Raw genomic sequence first — 18,649 nt, 5'->3', positions numbered from 1 at the left:
ACTGTTCATTTGGGATTGTTCTTTCCTGAGGTTGGCCTGTACTGCAATGTATTTCCCTCTTAGCACGGCCTTTGCTGCGTTCCACAGATTTTGCAATGTTGAATTCTTGTTGTCATTTTTCTCCATATATTGCTTGATCTCTGTTTTTATTTGGTCATTGATCCATTGACTATTTAGGAGCATGTTTTTAAGCCTCCATGTGTTTGTGGGCTTTTTTGTTTTCTTTGTGTAATTTATTTCTAGTTTCATACCTTTGTTGCCTGAGAAGCTGGTTGGTACAATTTCAGTCTTTTTGAATTTACTGAGGCTCTTTTTGTGGCCTAGTATGTGGTCTATTCTGGAGAATGTTCCATGTGCACTTTAGAAGAATGTGTATCCTGTTGCTTTTGGATGGAGTGTTCTGTAGATGTTTGTTAGGTCCATCTGTTCTAATACATTGTTCAGTGCTCTGTCTCTTTACTTATTTTCTGTCTGGTGATCTGTCCTTTGGAGTGAATGGTGTGTTTAAGTCTCCTAAAATGAATGCATTGCATTCTATTTCCCCCTTTAATTCTGTCAGTATTTGTTTCACGTATGTAGGTGATCCTGTGTTGGGTACATAGATATTTATAACAGTTATATCCTCTTGTTGGACTGACCCCTTTATTGTTATATAATGTCTCCGGTGTCAGAGCCAGGGGACCGAGCACACAGGTGTAAGCCTCTGTACTTTGCCTCTCTAGCTGTTGTAGGCGGGGCCTCCCTCTGGCCTTCCTGATGCCAGCACAGTGACTGCAGGTGTGTGAACCAGTGTTGGCAGGCTAGGAGGAAGGCACAGCAGGCTGCGTGTCACAGAGGGGAGCTTCAGAGCTGAGTAGGCAGCCAGGGGGATGGGGCACCTGAAGCTCCTCAAAGTTCCCAACCAGCTGGGCCGAGCAGGCCCAGACAACCTTGTCCAGCTCTCCCCTCCCCTGTGCAGTAAGCTCCGTGCAAACCCCCACTCCTTTAGCAGCCCTCTCGCTGCTAGGACGCCTCTCAGACTGCCTGCCTTTCCCTTGTCCCAGAGCGGCTGGGTGTGGATCCCCTCCTCCACACATGGCCAGAATCTGTCTCTCAAGCAGTCTACCTGTCTGAGCTCCCCAACGTCCAGAGCACCACACAGTGTAGGTTTCTGCTCCCAAAGCAGACCTCCAGGGCTGGGTGTTCAGGAGTTCTAGGCTTCCACCCCCTCCCCCGCTCCATTTCTCTTCCTCCCGCTGGTGAGCTGGGGTGGGGGAAGGGCTTGGGTCCTGCCAGATCAAGGCTTTCATACTTTACCCTGTTTCGTGAGGTCTGCTCTGTTCATGAGGTCTGTATGCAGTCTGGTTCAGCCTTCTTTCTTGTTGTTTTAGGGTTAGTTGTATCAATTAACTACATTTTCATACTATCTGTGGTTTTGGGAGGAATTCTCCATCTCACCTCTTAGCTGCCATTTTGAATCCCTCTCACCCACCTTGTTTTATGGCCTGGGTAATGCCATGGTTTCTTAGGCAGCTTACAGCTCTTGCATTTTAGGACCAGTCCACATTCTCTGACCGAGGCTGGTCCTCTGTTAAAGATCCGATCCCCTGAAACATTTTCGTCCTCTGCAGATTTTCTGAAAATTGTTTGTGCAGTGGGGGATTGCCCAGGGTCACCCAGAACACGCCAACAGCCCTGCCTCGGACTTCTGATCTGCTTCTGCCCTTATGCAGAAGGAGGTCCAGTCTTCCTCCCGAAGGTTGCTTTATAAAACTGGCATCATTTGGGCTGCTTTCCCTTCTCATTAAGGCTAAACTAGTCTCAGGGACAAGGACTGGAAGAGGGAATGCGTAGTTCTGGATGCTAAGTGCCTCTCCTGGTATAATTGAGTTCTCATGCTGGAACGAATGGGCCTCTTGTTGCAGGTTCAGTGTCTGTGGCCAGATATCAATCACTCGCTTCCCTGACACTGTCAAGCAGATGAGTAAATACAAAGTTGTCCTGTCGTCTCAAGACAAGGACAAGTCTTTGGTCACCGTGGAGACAGATGTTCATGGATCATTTTGTTTTAAAGCAAAACCAGGGGCCTACAAAGTCCAGGTATGATAAGTTTTGTTCTATTTAAGATAATGGAAAAAAGCCATGATTTTTAAAAGGGTTATTATTAGCCAAAATGGGTTAGAGGAGTAAGGAGTACTTCCAGGAAGACTTCTTATTTTGAAGGCTTTACTTTCCCATGTGTCACAGTAGAACAGACGGGTGACCAGTTTAAAAATGATGCACAGGCCTTTCTCTTCCAGTCCTGGTGTTTATCAGGAGTTAGTGTCAGGCTGCCAGTCACGCTTCCACCTTCTCAGGCTTCTGGCTGCTATAGAATATCCATGAGTCCCAGAGGAGATCAAAATGAACTCTTTATTCATAGCAACACAGTAACTTCCACAGTGCATGGCTTCTGGGACCGGAGGCCACATAGGCCTTCCCTTTTCCTCCCTCACCCTGAATTGAAGATGCCTGGGCAGACACTATCTGATTTCTTTATCCATCCAGGCAGGCAGAGAAGCCGGGGGACCCTGGCCTGTGCTCATGAAGGCCTGAGCTTAGGTGGGGCCAGCAGGCAAGAGATGAGGCAGAAGCAGAGGTCAGCCCATGATGCCTTCCAGTGCAGTGGCCCTGCCCACGGGAAAGACCGTGTCCCAGTGGATCCCAGGCCCTGGCCCATCAAATCAACTGCTGCTCTTCTGCCCTGAGGAAGAGCAAGTGAGGGGCAGAGAGGAGGAGCCCTCTAAGACCGTGTTCTCCTCTAGGGCCAGTGGGATCCCTCCTGAGGTGATGGGGTGGGAGCGGCTGGTCTCCCTGCTTCCACTGAGTAGTGTGACACATGGGCTAACAGGTCCGTTACCACATTGCCAGCTTCTCGTGCAGTTGGCCACATTGACAGGCTTTTGGAAGTCGTTTCAAAGCAGGAGAAGGGACTGTTCCAAGGAAGGACAATTCCAGAATATAGTCTCTACCAGGGATGAAATGGGTGACCACTGCCCCCTTTTCCTAGTCCCTCCTCTTACTTAGCCTGAGAAAGGCACATAGAAGAAAAGGAAGAGGAAAACAGCCTAATTCCACCAGGGCTCATCCACATAGTGTTTGCAGGTTCATAGCTTACGTCATGAGCTACCTCAAGCCAGGAAAGGTTCTGGGATTTAGTGTGGTTTGCACCCAGTGGACAGGTGGCCGATGACAGCCTATGCGCCTCTGTGGATAAGTATGCCAGCCAAGTGTTTGTGTGTATATCATGGTACTGTCAAAGGCTAGTTTTATATATTTGATTGGAAATGTGTTTCTTCAGACAGGCTGTTTGAGGATTTGTTGTGATTATAAAACTGGGCCTAGAAATGAACCTCTCTCTCTGAAAATCTATTTAGCCTTGGGCCCAGATGAATGTTCTAGTGCCCGGTAGGCCAGGGGAGCCCAGCCCTCATATAGCTGCTGACACTGTCCTCGTCTTCCTGCAGGTGATGGTTCCAGAGGCAGAGACCAGAGCAGGGCTCACATTGAAGCCCCAGACATTTTCCCTTGCTGTTACTGACAGGCCTGTGATGGACGTGGCCTTTGTACAGTTTTTGGCATCGGTTTCTGGGAAGGTCTCTTGTTTGGGTAAGATGTTGCTTGAAAGCAAGCACAGATAGCATCAAAGAAATAGGCAGTTAGAAGTGGGGGTTGGGTGAGCTTTTCCTCCTTGGTGGCATTTCAGATGGACAGCAGAGCCGCTCCTTGGAGACCCTTTGAGGGTCTGTGCTCCATACAGGTCTTGCTGGAGGACTGCCGGAGTGAGGCACCAGGAACAGTTCTCTTGGAAAGTCTGCTTTGGCTCACAAGAGAGTACAGGGATTTTTTTGCCGCTCTGGCTGTGCAAGGAGGATGGAATTTGGCCCAGCTCTGTCACTTGTCAGCTGTGGGCACGGAAGCCTTTATGCCCAGCCTCAGTTTTTCTTCTGTAGAATGAGAATATTACCACTCTCAGAGGGTTTTGAGGAGCCTGAAATGTGGCCACATCAGGCAGTGCGGCACACATCTTACGAACATAGACTCTGGAATCGGACTGTGTAGGCTTGTCCCCTCTCTGTGACCTGGGGTGAGTTACTGAACCTCTCTGTGCTTTGAGTCTGACATCTGCAGTAGGGAGATACTGTGCTGCCAACCCCACCTGGCTGTTGTGAGGATCAAACGAGTTACTGTGTGGATAGCCTTTAGAAGTACCTGGAACATAGCAAGATCCATATACATTTTTGCCATTATTAGTAATATTCTGATGATAAAGGGCCTAGGTCTGTGCCTGGTACAAAGAGAGCACTCAGTGAAGTTTCATCACCTTTCTCTCTTTTTCACTGGCTTCTGCTGGAGCTCCATAAATATCACTTCCCCCATTTCCTCTTAGCTCTCAATAGGTGCTCTGCAGTGTCGTTTTCCCTTTCCTCTCTCCTGTGGCTCACACAGGGTGTTCAGTTGATGATGGGGTAGCTTCCACCATTGCTGGCCTCATGGTTTGGCACTGATGACTGGAGTCAGGGAGACTTCTCAGAATCAAGTAGATGCGTATTAGCATTCAGGGAGCCCTCTTGGCACAGCCCTTCAGGAGGTAACATGGCAGCAGGCAGCATGAATAGGTTGAGGGTTCAAGCATGTGCTGTGGTTCGTGAGGGCGGTCAGATGAGGACCCCCCACCACCCCCTGTCTTTTCTCTGCAGACACCTGTGGTGACCTGCTGGTGACCCTACAGTCCCTGAGCCGCCAGGGCGAGAAGCGAAGCCTGCAGCTTTCCGGCAAGGTCAACTCAATGACTTTCACATTTGACAACGTGCTTCCTGGAAAATACAAAAGTAAGAACTGAAGGCCGTGTCTCGTGGCCCTCACACACTGCTGTCTTTCTAAACTTTCTAAAATCTGACTCTCAAACTGCATCCCAGCTGTATACCTTTACCTGTTTAACTCTTCTTTGCCTCTTGATGTTGAACATACATTGTTTTTTAGCATTGGGTGATAATGCACTAATGGAGGCTCTGCAGACTAACTGCCACCTTATCAGGACAACCCACACTTTTGTTCTCTTTTGGGAGGGTGCAGTCATTCATGCCATCTTACTTCTAAACAGTGGAAAGAGAGGGTAAAATAATTACACTGATGTGTCCCACCACGCCTTGGCAGGTTATATAATCTTTCTGAGACTCAGTTTCCTCTGCTAAAACAGGACTAATTGAACCTTTATGCAGAATGTAAGACAAAATGAAGTATAGTTTGTAAAGCCCCTTGCCAAGGGCCTGGTAAGCAGTAGGTGCTGGCAGATGTTTGTTCCCTTCTCCCTTCCTTTCTCGGGAAGCTACCCACTGTCTGTATTCCTTCTTTTTCAAAACTCAGCTCTGAGATACTGGCTGTGAATCACTTATAAAGTCAACTGCTTTTTCTGGGGAATTCTGTCTTCTGTTATATCAGGGGTTGGCAAACTATGCCCTGAGGGCCAACTGCCTGTTTTTATAAATGGAGTTTTGTTTGAACACAGCAGTGCCTGTTATTTATATCTTGTCTGGGACTGCCTGCATGCTGCAAAGTCAGAGTAGAATAGTTGAGACTGTGTTATACACAGGTGAAAATACCTATTTCTCTGGTCCTTTATAGAAAAAAGTTGCTGATCCCTGAATATCTTACTTGTAGTCTGACCTTTTGGCGCAAAGGTGAATTTCTTTCTTGGTGATTTTAATGACCATTGGTTTCAGTTTTTCTCTAGCAGTTGCTTGTTTCAAGCTTTGCTAGCTATTGATGTGTGTGGGTATGTATATGCTTAAACATTTTAAAACATAAACGCATTGTGATTGTCTTTCTGGTGGTATCCCAGGTGATTCCCTTCCCCATGCCCATGTGTCTCTTTTTTTCGCTCTTTAGTAAGCATCATGCACGAAGACTGGTGCTGGAAGAACAAGAGCCTGGAGGTTGAAGTCCTGGAGGATGACGTGTCAGCAATTGAGTTCAGGCAGACGGGCTATATGTTGAGATGTTCCCTCTCTCATGCCATCACTCTGGTATGCGTGGCTTGGGAGGATTCTCATATTTGGAAGGTTACTTGTTTTTTGGAACTTGAGAAGGACTAGCCTGTAAAGAACATTATAATGAGAATGTTATAACCATAGTCAAGTCAGATTTCCTTTTCTGACACTCGACTCACCTTCCTATTATGGAAAGCATAATCTGGAAGCATTTCAAGTCCCTTAGTGAAAAGATGCCTTTATTTGGGAGGTTTCCTTGTCCTGGCCACACATTGGATTCTTACTCTGACCAGGGGTTTGGGGAAGCTGGAGGCATGGTGTAAAGCACATGGATTTTGTTGCCTTAAGATCATTATGCCCCGCTTCTCAGGGTTGCAGTAAAGTTTAAGTAAACCTATTACGTTTTACAGTTTCCTTGGTCCACATGGTTATTATTTATTAACTGCTGTTACTTATTTATTATTTATTAGCAGGTACAGCTGAATCAGTTTCTCTAATGTATTTAGTCCAGTGGAGAGGATGGAGCTGTTAGACAGGACCTTATTCTCTTGTTGAGATAGTCTTGTGGTCTGAAAAGCAGTGGACCAAATGGATTTCAGGAAAGGGAATGACCTGTGTAGGTCCTTATAGGTCTATTCATGAGTTTTATATAATTTTTTACTTCAGGCAGTGGCAGACATCATTGTCAGGTTCCAGTGGAGAAACTGAGGCAAAAGGCCATTAAGCGACTGCATATGTTAAACACCGGAGGAATTGAAACTGATGTTTCCAATGCCAGTCGACTGCTCTAAGTGCTTAACTACAAATGTTCAACACACAGCTTTGTTCAGGAGATGCATTCATTAATAAATAGTTGAGAAAATGTGACAGACATTTAGGAAATTGTTCCTTCCCTAAGCCTTCCAGTGGGTTTCCGTTTTCCTTAGAATAAGATCCACATTCCTTAAGGATGGCCAGCAGGGCCCTTCCCAATGCCTACCTTACCTTCTGCCCCTCTCTGCCCCGCTTGCTGGGCCTCGGTACCTCACCTGCCTTCTCCGGTTCCACACCAAGTTCTTTCCCTCCTCTGGGCCTTTGCCCTTGCTCTTCCCTCTGCCTGGGAGCTATGTCTTCTCCATAAATGTAGGTAATTCTTTTTCTCATCGCTCAGGCTGCAGCCCTAATGTTACCTATTCAAGAGAGGCCTGCCCTGAGACTAGCAAGCTAAAGAAGCTTCTGTGGTGATTGCTCTTTATCCTCTTCCCCTGCTTATTTTCCTCATCCCTCTACTACCAGCTGAAATCTATGGATTTCTTTGTTGACTACATTGATTTTTCTGTCTTCCTATTTTAGAATGTAAGCCCCCCAAGAACAGGAGCCATGTCAGCAACAAAGGCCCAGCCCTGAGTCTGTTGCATAGCAGATGCTCAATAAATATTAGTTGACTGAATGAAATAGAGCACGTTTTTTGTTGGGACTGTTCGGAGGTTTTTAATTTTCCTGTGGCACCCAACTGCTGAGATGATTAATGGGAAAAACAGATGACTGGTTCAGAAACAGAAATATTATTAATCATCTCAGTGTCTCCATTCCCCCCAGTAAGTCATTATATTGGCTTTGGTCCCTTAGGAATTTTATCAGGATGGAAATGGACCCGAGAACGTGGGGATTTATAACCTCTCCAAAGGAGTCAACCGATTCTGCCTGTCCAAGCCTGGTGAGTCTGGGAGGATTGATGTGCTCCAAGCTGGAGAAATGGAAAGGCACCCAGAGGATGGTTTGAAAAGAACCTGGGTTCTGTTTACATTAAGCTGGCAATTCCGGCTGTGGTTAGGGTACCCTTGTTTTTCTGTCTTTTTCCTCTGGGGGGAGCCGTGTTTTTATACAAAGAATTAGAGCTGGGGGTTGGAGAGGGTTCTTTTGGGTTTGATTTGTGTAGAGACTGCTGGGCCCTTTCACCTTTAAAAACATTACAACTTTGACCGACCTCTCCTTATGGGTAATATTTTAAAAATAAAATTGGGCCATCTCCTACCTTGCTTAAAATCCTTCAGTGGCTTCCTTCTTAACAACTTTATTGAGACACAATTTGCAGACCATAAAATTCATCCATGTAAAATGTACAACATAATGATCTTTAGTAAATATACTGAATTGTACCATCACTGTAATCTGGTTCAGAACATTTTTGTCACTGCAGTAATATCCTTCATGCACATTCACAGTTAATCTCCGTTCCCAGCTCTAGGCAGCCACTAGTCTATGTTCTGTCTCTGTGGATTTGCCTTTTTTGGGCATTTCCTATAAATGAAATCATACAATACTGGTATTTTGTCTGGTTCCTTTCACTTAACATGGCATTGCTGAAGTCCATCATCATGATCTGGAGTTTGTTGTAGCAGGTGTTAGCAATTTGTTCCTTCATTATTTATTTATTACTGAATAGTATTCTGTTGCATTGATGTATCATATTCTGTGTATCCATTCACCAGGTGGTAGATCTCTGTGTTGGTGGCTATTAGGAATAATGTTGCTGTGTACACTGGTGTACAAGCCTTTGTGTGGACATTTTTTTTTCATTTTTCTTGGGTAGATACTTAGAAAAGGAGGTGAAATTCATGTTTAATTTTTCAATAAACTGCAAGATGGTTCTCCAAAGAGGCTATAGATGTACCATTCGATTCTCTCACCAGCAGTGCACAAGGTTTCCTGTTTTCCTACCTCTTCACCAACATTTGTTACTGACTTGTGGGTGCAAGGTGGTATCTTATGATGGTTTTGTTTTCCTTTTAATTTAGTAACTTCTCTTGGTTCTCAAGACAAAATACAAAACGCTTAACCTGAACTTGAGCTCCTGTGTAATCTGGCCCTGTCTGCTGCTCTCTCCACTCCAGCTGCTCAGTCCTTCTGTGATTCCATTTAGGATGCCCTTGGCTGCAAGTAACAAACTCTGCACTGCAAGGCCATTTACAGGCTGTGGTTAATCCGGCTCACTAACAACGTCTTGCAACATGTGACCACAAGCGTGGGTTCAGCAGCTGGTAGATGGTAGGGTTGGTGTCTTTGTGATTCGTTTAGCCCTTTCGCTTGCTTTTTTTCCCTTAAGTTTTCAAGACGGCCACCTTTGCCTCAGAAAACTTGTTACATTTAAGGAAGAAAGATGAGAAGAGGGATGCCGGCGTTTTCCATGCTCACTCCTCCAGCAAGCATCCTTTATATCTCACTAGCCAGAACCGTCAATAGCTACAGGGGAGGCTGGGGGAGTTGGCTGGGTTGCTGAGGCTGGGCTCATTGGCTCCCTAAACAAAGCAAGATCTGGTCTCAAGGGAGGAGGGACAGCTCTTGGAGAAGTACCTGGCAGGTGTGTGGGTCTGAGGCTGCTCTCTGCTTTAGTGCCCTCCCTGCCCCTCTTGCCCCACTGTTCACCTGGCTGTACTTTCCTACCCATTGCTTCTTGGTTCAGATATTCCTACCCCATGGGGGGTTGGCCCCCAGTGGCGCTGAAATCTCTCTGCTAGCTCTTGCTTTGTGCCCTTCCCTGCACTTACCACCACTGGTCTGCTGTGGCTGGTGAGCACTTCACTTGCTGTGGGTACAGTAAACCCCAGGAAGGCAGGGACCTTACATGTTTTATTCCTGCCATACATCAGTATCTAGCACAATTTCTGGCCCGTTGTAGGAGCTGGTGCCTGGTCAGTGTCCTAGAATGATAGAACAAACAAAACAAAAGGAGAAACCTAATAATTTTTTTCTACTAGTAACCACACTGGGGCTTAGTCAGTGTGGTGAAAACAGTAGAGGTGAACTAATTTAAGGTTTTTGTAGGAAGTTTGAACAAAATGTTGCCTAATGGTCATTTGGGGGGATAAATTGTTAGACTTGGCTCTTTCCTGACACTGACTGTCCTTCTCTGGCAAATGATGACATCCCTAATCTGAGTGTCACCCTACACGCACTGATGGCATGAAAGTGTTTTCTGTGATTGTTTCGTAAATATCTGGGCCTTCCCCTGCCCTCTGCCCCTTTTAGGAATATTTATAAGAAGGAGTTCGGGTCATGGTTTTCTTTCGGATCTTTCACACATTTGTTAAGTAGAACATCTTCAGTCTAATTCACAGTAGAAATGTACCTCCTGTTCCTTCTTGTGCACATATCTGTTAGTGAGGTTGGAGCAGATTAAAGTACCCTGAGTTGTTAAATTACGGAAAGTGAAAATCCTGAGCTTGTGAGTAGATTGTTAAGCAGATTGGGTCATTGTAAGAAGTGATCAGTGGCAGTGGGAAAGGCATTCTGATCGCTTTACTGCTCATCTGTGATATGCCATGAGTCTTCCAGTGAGAGGCTGTACCCTTGGATTTCAAATGTTGGAACTGCTTGGTATAATAGACGCCCTCCTCTTAATAATATCACTTTTGATTTCCTGGCTGCAGGTGTGTACAAGGTGACCCCTCGTTCCTGCCACCGGTTTGAGCAAGCATTCTACACCTATGACACGTAAGCTGGGTGTCCGCTCTGTGGCGTCTGTGTGTCTCCTGTTGAGTAGAGTGTGCATCTCTTCTTCAGTTATTTCTGAAAACAAAAGGAGGTTTTTGTATTTTTTCCTGGAAGAGCTAAGGTTAGGCATTAAAAAGAATTTCTAGGTGAGAATTTCAAAGTACTTGGATAAACTATTGAGGAAGTGGAGGTAGGCTCTCTTTCCCAAGAATTTGTAAACCAAAATGGAAGGCTGTGATTCTTGAAGTGGCTTAAATATCATCTCTTTAACTCTTCCAGCCCTTACTGACAGAAATTTCTCATGCTCAAGCTTGCCATTTTTATATTTTTGTAAATACTTGTAGGTTTCACTGATAATAGGAGGTGTAAGAGCAGAAGATCAGCTTATTCTTTAAAACACTGGTATGTATTTCAGAGTTATTTCATCCCAAACTAAGAGCAATTTCATGTAGTATATTTCAGAGTCAGGAAGGTTGCCCATAGAGTCTGTTGTTTGTGAACCTTTGAGAATGACCAGGTGATATTGCTAGTGTTTTCTTTCCCCTTCTTTGATTTATAGGTCTTCACCCAGCATCTTGACGTTGACAGCCATTCGCCATCATGTCCTTGGAACCATCACCACTGACAAAATGATGGATGTCACTGTGACTATCAAGTAAGACTAATGCTCCACTGTGGGCCGAGGGGTGGGAGGGTGGTGGACAAGGCCTGGCAGCTTCTCTAATAGACGCATGGAAATTATTTTTGATTTCTTGTCTAGGTGCATATACAAATAGCCTTCCCTCTTACATTTACATGACAGCCATAAATTCACAACAGCCTTGATCCTTTTCTTTTATGTTCCAAGAATTAACTGTGGATGAGGAAGCACCTTCTGACAGCTTGTTTCAGTGCCTTAAATCTCTGTTTGAACTCTATGCTTTCTGTCTTTTCTAAGGGAAAAATGAAGTCTCTGGTTTGTGCATTGTATTTCAAGTGTTTTAGCAAATTCAAAAAAATTGCCCATCTTTCTTTAGACCTTTTTTTGAAGGTTTGGGAAATAGAGGTGGTACCTGACATAAAAAGGGTCAACAGAGAGAAAATTTCTGAAAGGCAGTCAGGTTCATGTGAACGTCACCTTGGAGAGGAAGTTTTGCAGTGTGGCGAGGTGCACCTAATTTTCTCAAGAAATGAGAGAGTTTTCGTAACATGACCATCTTTGTCAAGTAGAATGGAAATTGGAGGAACTTTCTTCCAACTTAACCTTAGTTTCAGTTGCCTTTCTGGCTGTGGCATCATCTTTTTGCCCAACCCCTTTTCACCCATTTGTCCATGCAGGAAATACTTACTGAGAGTTTTTTGTGCTTAAGGACTGGGCATAGGCCATAGCCCCTGCCCTTGCAGAACTTACAGTCTCATAGGGAGGCAGACGGTGGTCCCAGAGTCACACTCAGGATGGTAAAATTGCAGCTGGGATATGTGCTTTGAGCTTGACCTTGTAGGGGTTGGGGGACGTGCGGGAGAGGTAGGCTGGTCGGGGCCCCCCCATGTTAAGGGTCTTAGCTTTGTCCGATGGACACCGTGCCGTATTTTAAGTGGAAGGACGAGTCTTTGTTTGGAAAGGTCCCTCTGACTGCTGAGTGGAGAACACACAGAAGAGGCCCAAGAGTGGAAGTTGATTGAGGCAGGGGCAGAGGCTCTGGCAGGAGTCCAAGTGAGAAGTAGTGGGGTTTTAGCCAGACTAGTGGCTGTGGAGGGGGAGACAAGTAGAGAGATTGGAGATGGCTGACGACACAGGGTCAAGGAGGGAGGAGGCAGGAACAGCCCTTGATTTCTGGCTGGAGAGATGGTATTGATGGGGCACTAGGGCAGCCAAGCTTTCTAGGAGGAGGGCTTGTGGAGCATTTCCTGTGGACCCAGTACTGTGGCTGGTGCTGGAGCAACAGCATTTGCTGTTGTCCTGCCTGGGAAATGTAAGTCACTGGTGTAACCAGAAATTCATACCGGCATGACTCTCACCAGTTGTAACCTCAGAAGGAACTTTGTTTTGTTTGCTTGTGCTGGGGGTTGTATGAAATGCATCTTCCAGCTGGACGTGCTGCCTGGGTCCCTGAGCCTGGGTCCCTGATGGGGATCTCATACCGGATCCCAGACCGGACCCCTGGTTGTTGCCCTAACACACCCACTCTGAGGTCTTCCCTGGGTCAGAAATGGAGCTGCAGCTTTCCAATGGGTCCTTGACTCTTCTTTCCCTGGCATCCCAGCCCAGCCAGTCCTTCTGCAAGTCCTTGGCTTTATGACTGAAGTACGTCCTTCGTCCAGGTCCTTCTGAACACTTTGCCTCCGTACTTGGGCCCAGCCCACCACCACCTCTTGCTTCCTGTGTGGCCTCCCTGATTTGGCTGTTGCTCCATAACAGTGTGTTTTCCATGTGGAAGCTGGAATAATCCTGTCAAAGTGAAGAGCGTATCATTCTTCTACTTAAACCTCCAGTGGCTTTCCATCCTACTCAGAGTGAAATCCAAGGAGCCCCTGGGGCCCACCCCCTGAGGCGGTTCCTCCCTGGGACCCTCTGCCCAGGCTGCCCGGGTCCCTTGCTGTCCCTCGAGCATCCCGAGGGAGCTGCCTCTAAGGCTTCAAGGACTTGCACTGGCCCTCCTCTTGCTCAAACCACTGCCTGGCTTGCTGTCTTCATTCCATCTGGTCTTTGCTCTGTGTCACCTTATCAGAAAGACCTTTGCTGACTCCTGATAAAAAGTAGCGCCCCTAGACTTCCTGCCCTGTCCTTCCACGCTACTTTATTTTTCTTCATTATGCTTATTGGACATCATTTGATCATTGTCTGCCTCTTACCACTAGAATGTGGATTCCATGGGGTTAGAGACTGTTGTCTGTTCTGTTCATGGCCATTTCCCCAGTGCAGAGTCTCTAGCAGCACGTGTTCTCAGTAAAGTTGAGTGAAAGCAGAAGACATGGGACGGGCGTAGGTGCCGGGGGAGAACTCATGTCCTATGGGAAACCTGACAAGTTTTCTTGAAGTCATAAAGTCACTCATATTTCATCCCAGCCCAGACCTACCAGATGCCACTCCCATTGCAAAGAAGTGCCATGTTTATTTTTTAAAAACAATCTCGTTTCTTCAAAACTGGAGAAGACTGTGCCACTGCGGTGACATTGTAAGGGGTCTGGTGTTCTATTTATGGATCACCGCTCACCAAAATGTCAGATTGCCACCGACTGCGGGGATGAGTGACTACATCCTCTGGGCGGCTCCTTCCTTTCTTTCAGATCTTCCATTGACAGTGAACCCGCCTTGGTCCTAGGCCCCCTGAAGTCTGTGCAGGAGCTGCGGAGGGAGCAGCAGCTGGCTGAGATCGAGAGCCGCAGGCAGGAGAGGGAGAAGAACGGCCAGGAAGAGGGTGGAGAAGGAAGGACCAAACCCCTTGTGCAAGAGATGGTGGATGAGTTGCAAGGCCCCTTCTCCTATGACTTCTCATACTGGGCACGGTGGGCTCCCTGGGTTTTTCTCCGCAGTGTCCTCTGCTCTCATTGTCTTCCCAGTCAAGGGGCAGAAGCAGCCAAACTGAAGTATTTTAATTATTTTAGGTCTGGAGAGAAAATCACTGTCACACCCTCATCAAAAGAGCTGCTTTTTTATCCCCCATCCATGGAGGCCATGGTCAGCGGAGGTAAATGTCAATTCAGTGAGCCAGCCATACGCCTTTGCCACAGTTCCTTTACGGGTATTTAAGGATGTGTTCTGTATTGTTACAGTGACACCATCTTTGTGAGGGCCTTAAATTGCCTTTGGCACATAAATGTTACTATTTGGTGAATGAATGAGTGAATGAGAGCTCTGAACAGATGACAGTAACTTCCACTATTAGAATTGGGGCTCTCTTTTTAGAAAAGAACTTGGTTTTCCTTGACATTTTGTAAGTGGACATCAGAAGGTAGGTGCAAAATAAAACCGTCAGTTGGTGAAACTTGAGCATTTGTCACCTTATGTCTGAGCTGTTTGTGATGTTTATATTTTGAGGGAGGGTCTTTTGAGACTGGACAGTTAGAAGTGACTGCTGGGAGAATGCTTATCTGATGGCTGCCAGGAGTTTTTTCTAGCATTATGGTTCATTTAATCCTGGGAATTAATGTGGTTTGTATTTGGTAGGAAAGAGTGTTATAGAGCGTGGCTTTCCAGCGGGCAGCCTGTGTTGGGTGGTCTTCTATGCCAGGTCCCCTGAGGCCGGGCAGCACAGCTTCTCATCTGCTGCAGAGGCTCCTCTCCTTGCCTGTGGGCGCGTGAGAACCAAGGGAGAGGAGTAGGGAAGACCGAGCCTTCGTCAGGTCTACCAGCTGATGTTCCTGGCAGTTGAGCGAGGCCTTGCAGGGGTGGACAGAGGCTTGGGCCCTCTCCGATTATTGATGTTTCTAGTACATAGTAAACAACCTCATTTGGAACTAGCTTCACACACTTATGTTTTAGGCCGGGCTTTAATGGGAAGCACCCACACAGAAGACCGCCTCCCTCTGCAGCAAAGTCCTGTGCTTCTGTCCTTCTGTTCCCTTTTTAGAAAGCTGCCCAGGAAAGCTGATTGAGATCCATGGGAAAGCAGGCTTATTTCTAGAAGGCCAGATCCACCCAGAGTTGGAAGGAGTGGAGATTGTCATCAGTGAGAAAGGGGCGAGTTCACCCCTGATCACTGTCTTCACTGATGACAAGGGTGCCTATAGGTAAGCCTGGGATGAAAGAGGCATTTGCTTGGGATCAAATGGGGGAGCCCAGATTCCCTGGAGTAGGTGATGCTTCCTGCATGAAGCAAAGCCGTCTCTTGCATGGCTTTCTTTCACTCAGTGTTGGGCCCCTGCACAGTGAACTGGAATATACTGTATCCTCACAGAAGGAGGGCTACATCTTGACTGCCGTGGAAGGAACCACAGGAGACTTTAAGGCTTATGCCTTAGCAGGCATAAGCTTCGAGGTAAGTGACACTGTATTTTTTAAAAAGCAGTTTTTTTGAGACATAGTTGACGTACCTTTACATAAAAATGTTTAATTTGACAGTCTCGATGCGTGAATACACCCATGAAAAGAGTGACAGGCAAAGCAGTGAACATCCATCCTCCCCCAAAGTTGCCTGTATCCCTTGGTAATCCCTCCCACTTGTCCCTGATCTGATCTGCTTTTTGTCACTAAGATTAGTTGGCATTTCCTAGGCTTTTATACAGATGGAGTGTACTCTTTTTTTGTCTGGCTTCTTTCACTCAGCATCATTTGGAGAGCTGTTGGTGACTGCAGCTTGTTTACATACCTTCTGGAAAGTGTTTTATGCTTTCACCCTGAAGTCTGTTCTGTGTCAGAGGACAAGCAGCATTCCTGCAGTGGTGTTTGGTGTCTTTCTCTCCTCCCTTAGTCCTTCTTAGGGAGAAACATGCTGAGTCATGTACAGAGGGAAACTGGAGAGCTTTGAGTATGAATACTGTCAACACAGAGGCCAAAGGAAAAGAATGGCAGATCCCATTACATACACATTTCAAATTCTATATTGCAGAATGCATTATAAACCAACTTAAAAGATATTCAAACTGGGAAGAAAAATTTATACTGTAAATAATATGCCCAGTTTACAAGGAACTCCTAAAATTGATAAGAAGAATCCCATTGAAAAAAGATGAACAGAGGACATGAAAGGGCAGTTCACAGAAGTAATGCAGGTGGCTAATAAACAGAAGAAAAGCCCACCTTTGGTAGTGACTGAGAAAATGCAAAGGAAGAGGCTGTTAAAACACCAGGTTTTGGATTAGATTCACAGTAATCAAGACAATATCCATTTTTTGGAGAGTGTGTATTTTCCCATGCATAAATAATTTACAGCACTGTAAATGGCTACAGCCACTTTGGAGTGCCATTTAGTGGTATCTTTCTGAATTTTAAATGCACATATCTACCAGTTCTACTCCTAGGTATTGATTGTTCAGAAAGAGAAAAACGTGAAGTGCAGAAAGATATACATATTTGGGGACATTTAGATTGGCTCTCCTTTTCCATCCCCAAAATGGGTGGCTGACCAACCCCTACTTTAGAATGATATGCGGAGGTGTTAAGAAACAGTGATGGTGAGGCAGATCTGTGCGCGCTGATATGAGAGGAATCCAGGATTAGTGGTTGAGGGAAAAGCAAGGTGTGGAAACATCCATGCACTGTGACATTTTGTGTCACCGCTTCCCTCTCCACACCCTCCCCAGCAAACTGGTTGGTATGTCAGCAACAGCCCTAGTGTTTCCTAAGCTTTGTGTGGGTGTAGAAACAATTCTGCTAGGCTACATATCAAACCATTATCATTAGTTTCCCTGGAGATGAAGAATAGACCATTTTTCCCCCAGTGGGTAACAGTATAAGAATAACAACCTGTAAGAATTGCCTCTTGACCTGTGAAGTGTCATCTTCGTGGTTAATAGGAGTTAACCTTGCTTGGGCATTCCATCCCACCCCCAGATAAAAGCTGAAGATGACCAGCCCCTCCCTGGGGTCCTCTTATCCCTCAGCGGTGGCGTGTTCCGTTCCAACCTCTTGACTCAGGACAATGGCATTCTGACGTTCTCAAACCTGGTAAGCTGTCCCATAATATACTGCCTGCCTGTCTTCCCCATGAGAGAGTAGGAACATGGCATGTGTGACCTATGTATTGCTGGACAACGTGAGAACAGAACACCAGGGTGGAGTGTTCTAAGTTTCTTAGGGGATCTGATGTAATGAGAGTATTGCTCTTACTGGAACATAACTCTACTCATTCATGGTCCCTTCTGCACATAGTGCTTGTTTCTGGTGGCCCACTCATCACTAAGACAGGGTAATTAATGACCCTGGTTGCAGTGGCTTCTCTCTTAGGTGTTCCTTGGTTTTGACCACAGGATCATGTTGTTTATAATGCCAAGTCTTTTTGGTGGTTAGCATGTGTTTCTTCTGCTGATCACATTCCACGTGGTTAGTGGATGGAGCACTTTTTTATTCATGATGGTATCTGGCGTCTGACTGGTGGGGACTCAGGGAGTGCACATTAATTGTCCACCTTGTCAGTCCCGGGGGTAAAGTGACTTGCAGGGATGTTGCAAACAGGCAGTGAGGTATATCTGAAAGATCACGTGTTGTGCAGTGATGCACACCCAGTGTCAGATGGTCTCTTGGCTACCTATTTGCAGCGTCATCTCAGGCAAGTACTTGACCTTTCTGAGCCTCAGTTTCTTCATTCACAAAATTCAAGTACAATTTCGACCTCAGAGTCACTGTAGGCATATGATCATGACAGCTGCTATTAGAATTGTACCTGGTGTCACTGTGTTACCACAGAGTCAGAGTGACCATCTCTGCCTGTCTAGGAAGCCCCAGAGCTCCTGTGGTGTAACTGGTCCATCGTGACCAAAAGTGCCCTCTTTAGGTCTTATGTAGGCATGGCAGCAGCTCGGATGTGTCTGTCTCCGCAGAGCCCCGGTCAGTATTACTTCAAGCCCATGATGAAGGAATTCCGGTTTGAGCCATCCTCACAGATGATCGAGGTGCAGGAGGGGCAGAACTTAAAGATCACTGTCACTGGGTACCGGACAGCTTACAGGTGCGCAGCCCCGCCCGCTCCCCTGCTCAGGCCTGGGCTGGGGATCACACACAGGCTTCTGTTACCTACAAACCCATCCTAGGCTAGCCTTTTATTTGGGTTTTATTTGGGAAGCAAAGAAGATGATGTACGAACTCCAGAAATGCTTGACTGCTGCTGTCTTAATGTCTCAAATTAGTGATGCAGTCACAGAGTTTCTATTTCAAAACTGGCCTGAGACAGCATGTTGAGTTGCTTAAAAATTTTATTTTTAAAAAGCTTGAAACTTGAATTAAATTTTTAAAAAGGAAGATATGTGTTCAGTTGAGGAAAGCTTCACATGTTAAAAAGAGTATACAATGTCAAGTTTCCTCCTGTCCTCGTTTCCCAGGCACCTGATTTTCCCAGTGTTTGTGAATTCTCTCACAGATGGTTTATGCAAATATTAATATATGTAGCTATATAAGCTATATATATTATATATGATATGCTGTGTATTAGGTATGTGAATATTATAATAGTTGTATATATTTACATACACAGATATGTATTTGTATACACATGAAAAATCGTATACACTTGAGTTGAAAATTGATTAATCAG

The 18,649-nt window shown here is 45.9% G+C and overlaps 1 protein-coding gene across 3 annotated transcripts in view; it reads left to right on the top strand.

Moving 5' to 3' along the window:
• LOC108400899 (BOS complex subunit NOMO1) overlaps window positions 1–18,649 on the top strand; it is a 59,917-nt gene that overhangs the window by 24,142 nt on the left and 17,126 nt on the right. For all 3 annotated transcript variants that reach the window (XM_036992225.2, XM_017666512.3, XM_017666511.3), the window contains exons 12-24: window positions 1,905–2,079; window positions 3,486–3,627; window positions 4,719–4,850; window positions 5,908–6,044; window positions 7,617–7,704; window positions 10,418–10,481; window positions 11,041–11,136; window positions 13,749–13,967; window positions 14,067–14,149; window positions 15,032–15,191; window positions 15,313–15,439; window positions 16,954–17,067; window positions 17,940–18,067. In XM_036992225.2, the coding sequence (XP_036848120.1) occupies window positions 1,905–2,079; window positions 3,486–3,627; window positions 4,719–4,850; window positions 5,908–6,044; window positions 7,617–7,704; window positions 10,418–10,481; window positions 11,041–11,136; window positions 13,749–13,967; window positions 14,067–14,149; window positions 15,032–15,191; window positions 15,313–15,439; window positions 16,954–17,067; window positions 17,940–18,067 (1,665 nt within the window). The remainder of the gene's footprint in view (window positions 1–1,904; window positions 2,080–3,485; window positions 3,628–4,718; window positions 4,851–5,907; window positions 6,045–7,616; window positions 7,705–10,417; window positions 10,482–11,040; window positions 11,137–13,748; window positions 13,968–14,066; window positions 14,150–15,031; window positions 15,192–15,312; window positions 15,440–16,953; window positions 17,068–17,939; window positions 18,068–18,649) is intronic.

The sequence above is a fragment of the Manis javanica genome, chromosome 10 (genome assembly GCF_040802235.1).
Source record: "Manis javanica isolate MJ-LG chromosome 10, MJ_LKY, whole genome shotgun sequence".
NCBI classification, from domain to species: Eukaryota; Metazoa; Chordata; class Mammalia; order Pholidota; family Manidae; genus Manis; species Manis javanica.
The sequence above is the reverse complement of the archived record's forward strand: the minus strand, read 5'-3'. Positions and strand labels throughout refer to the sequence as shown.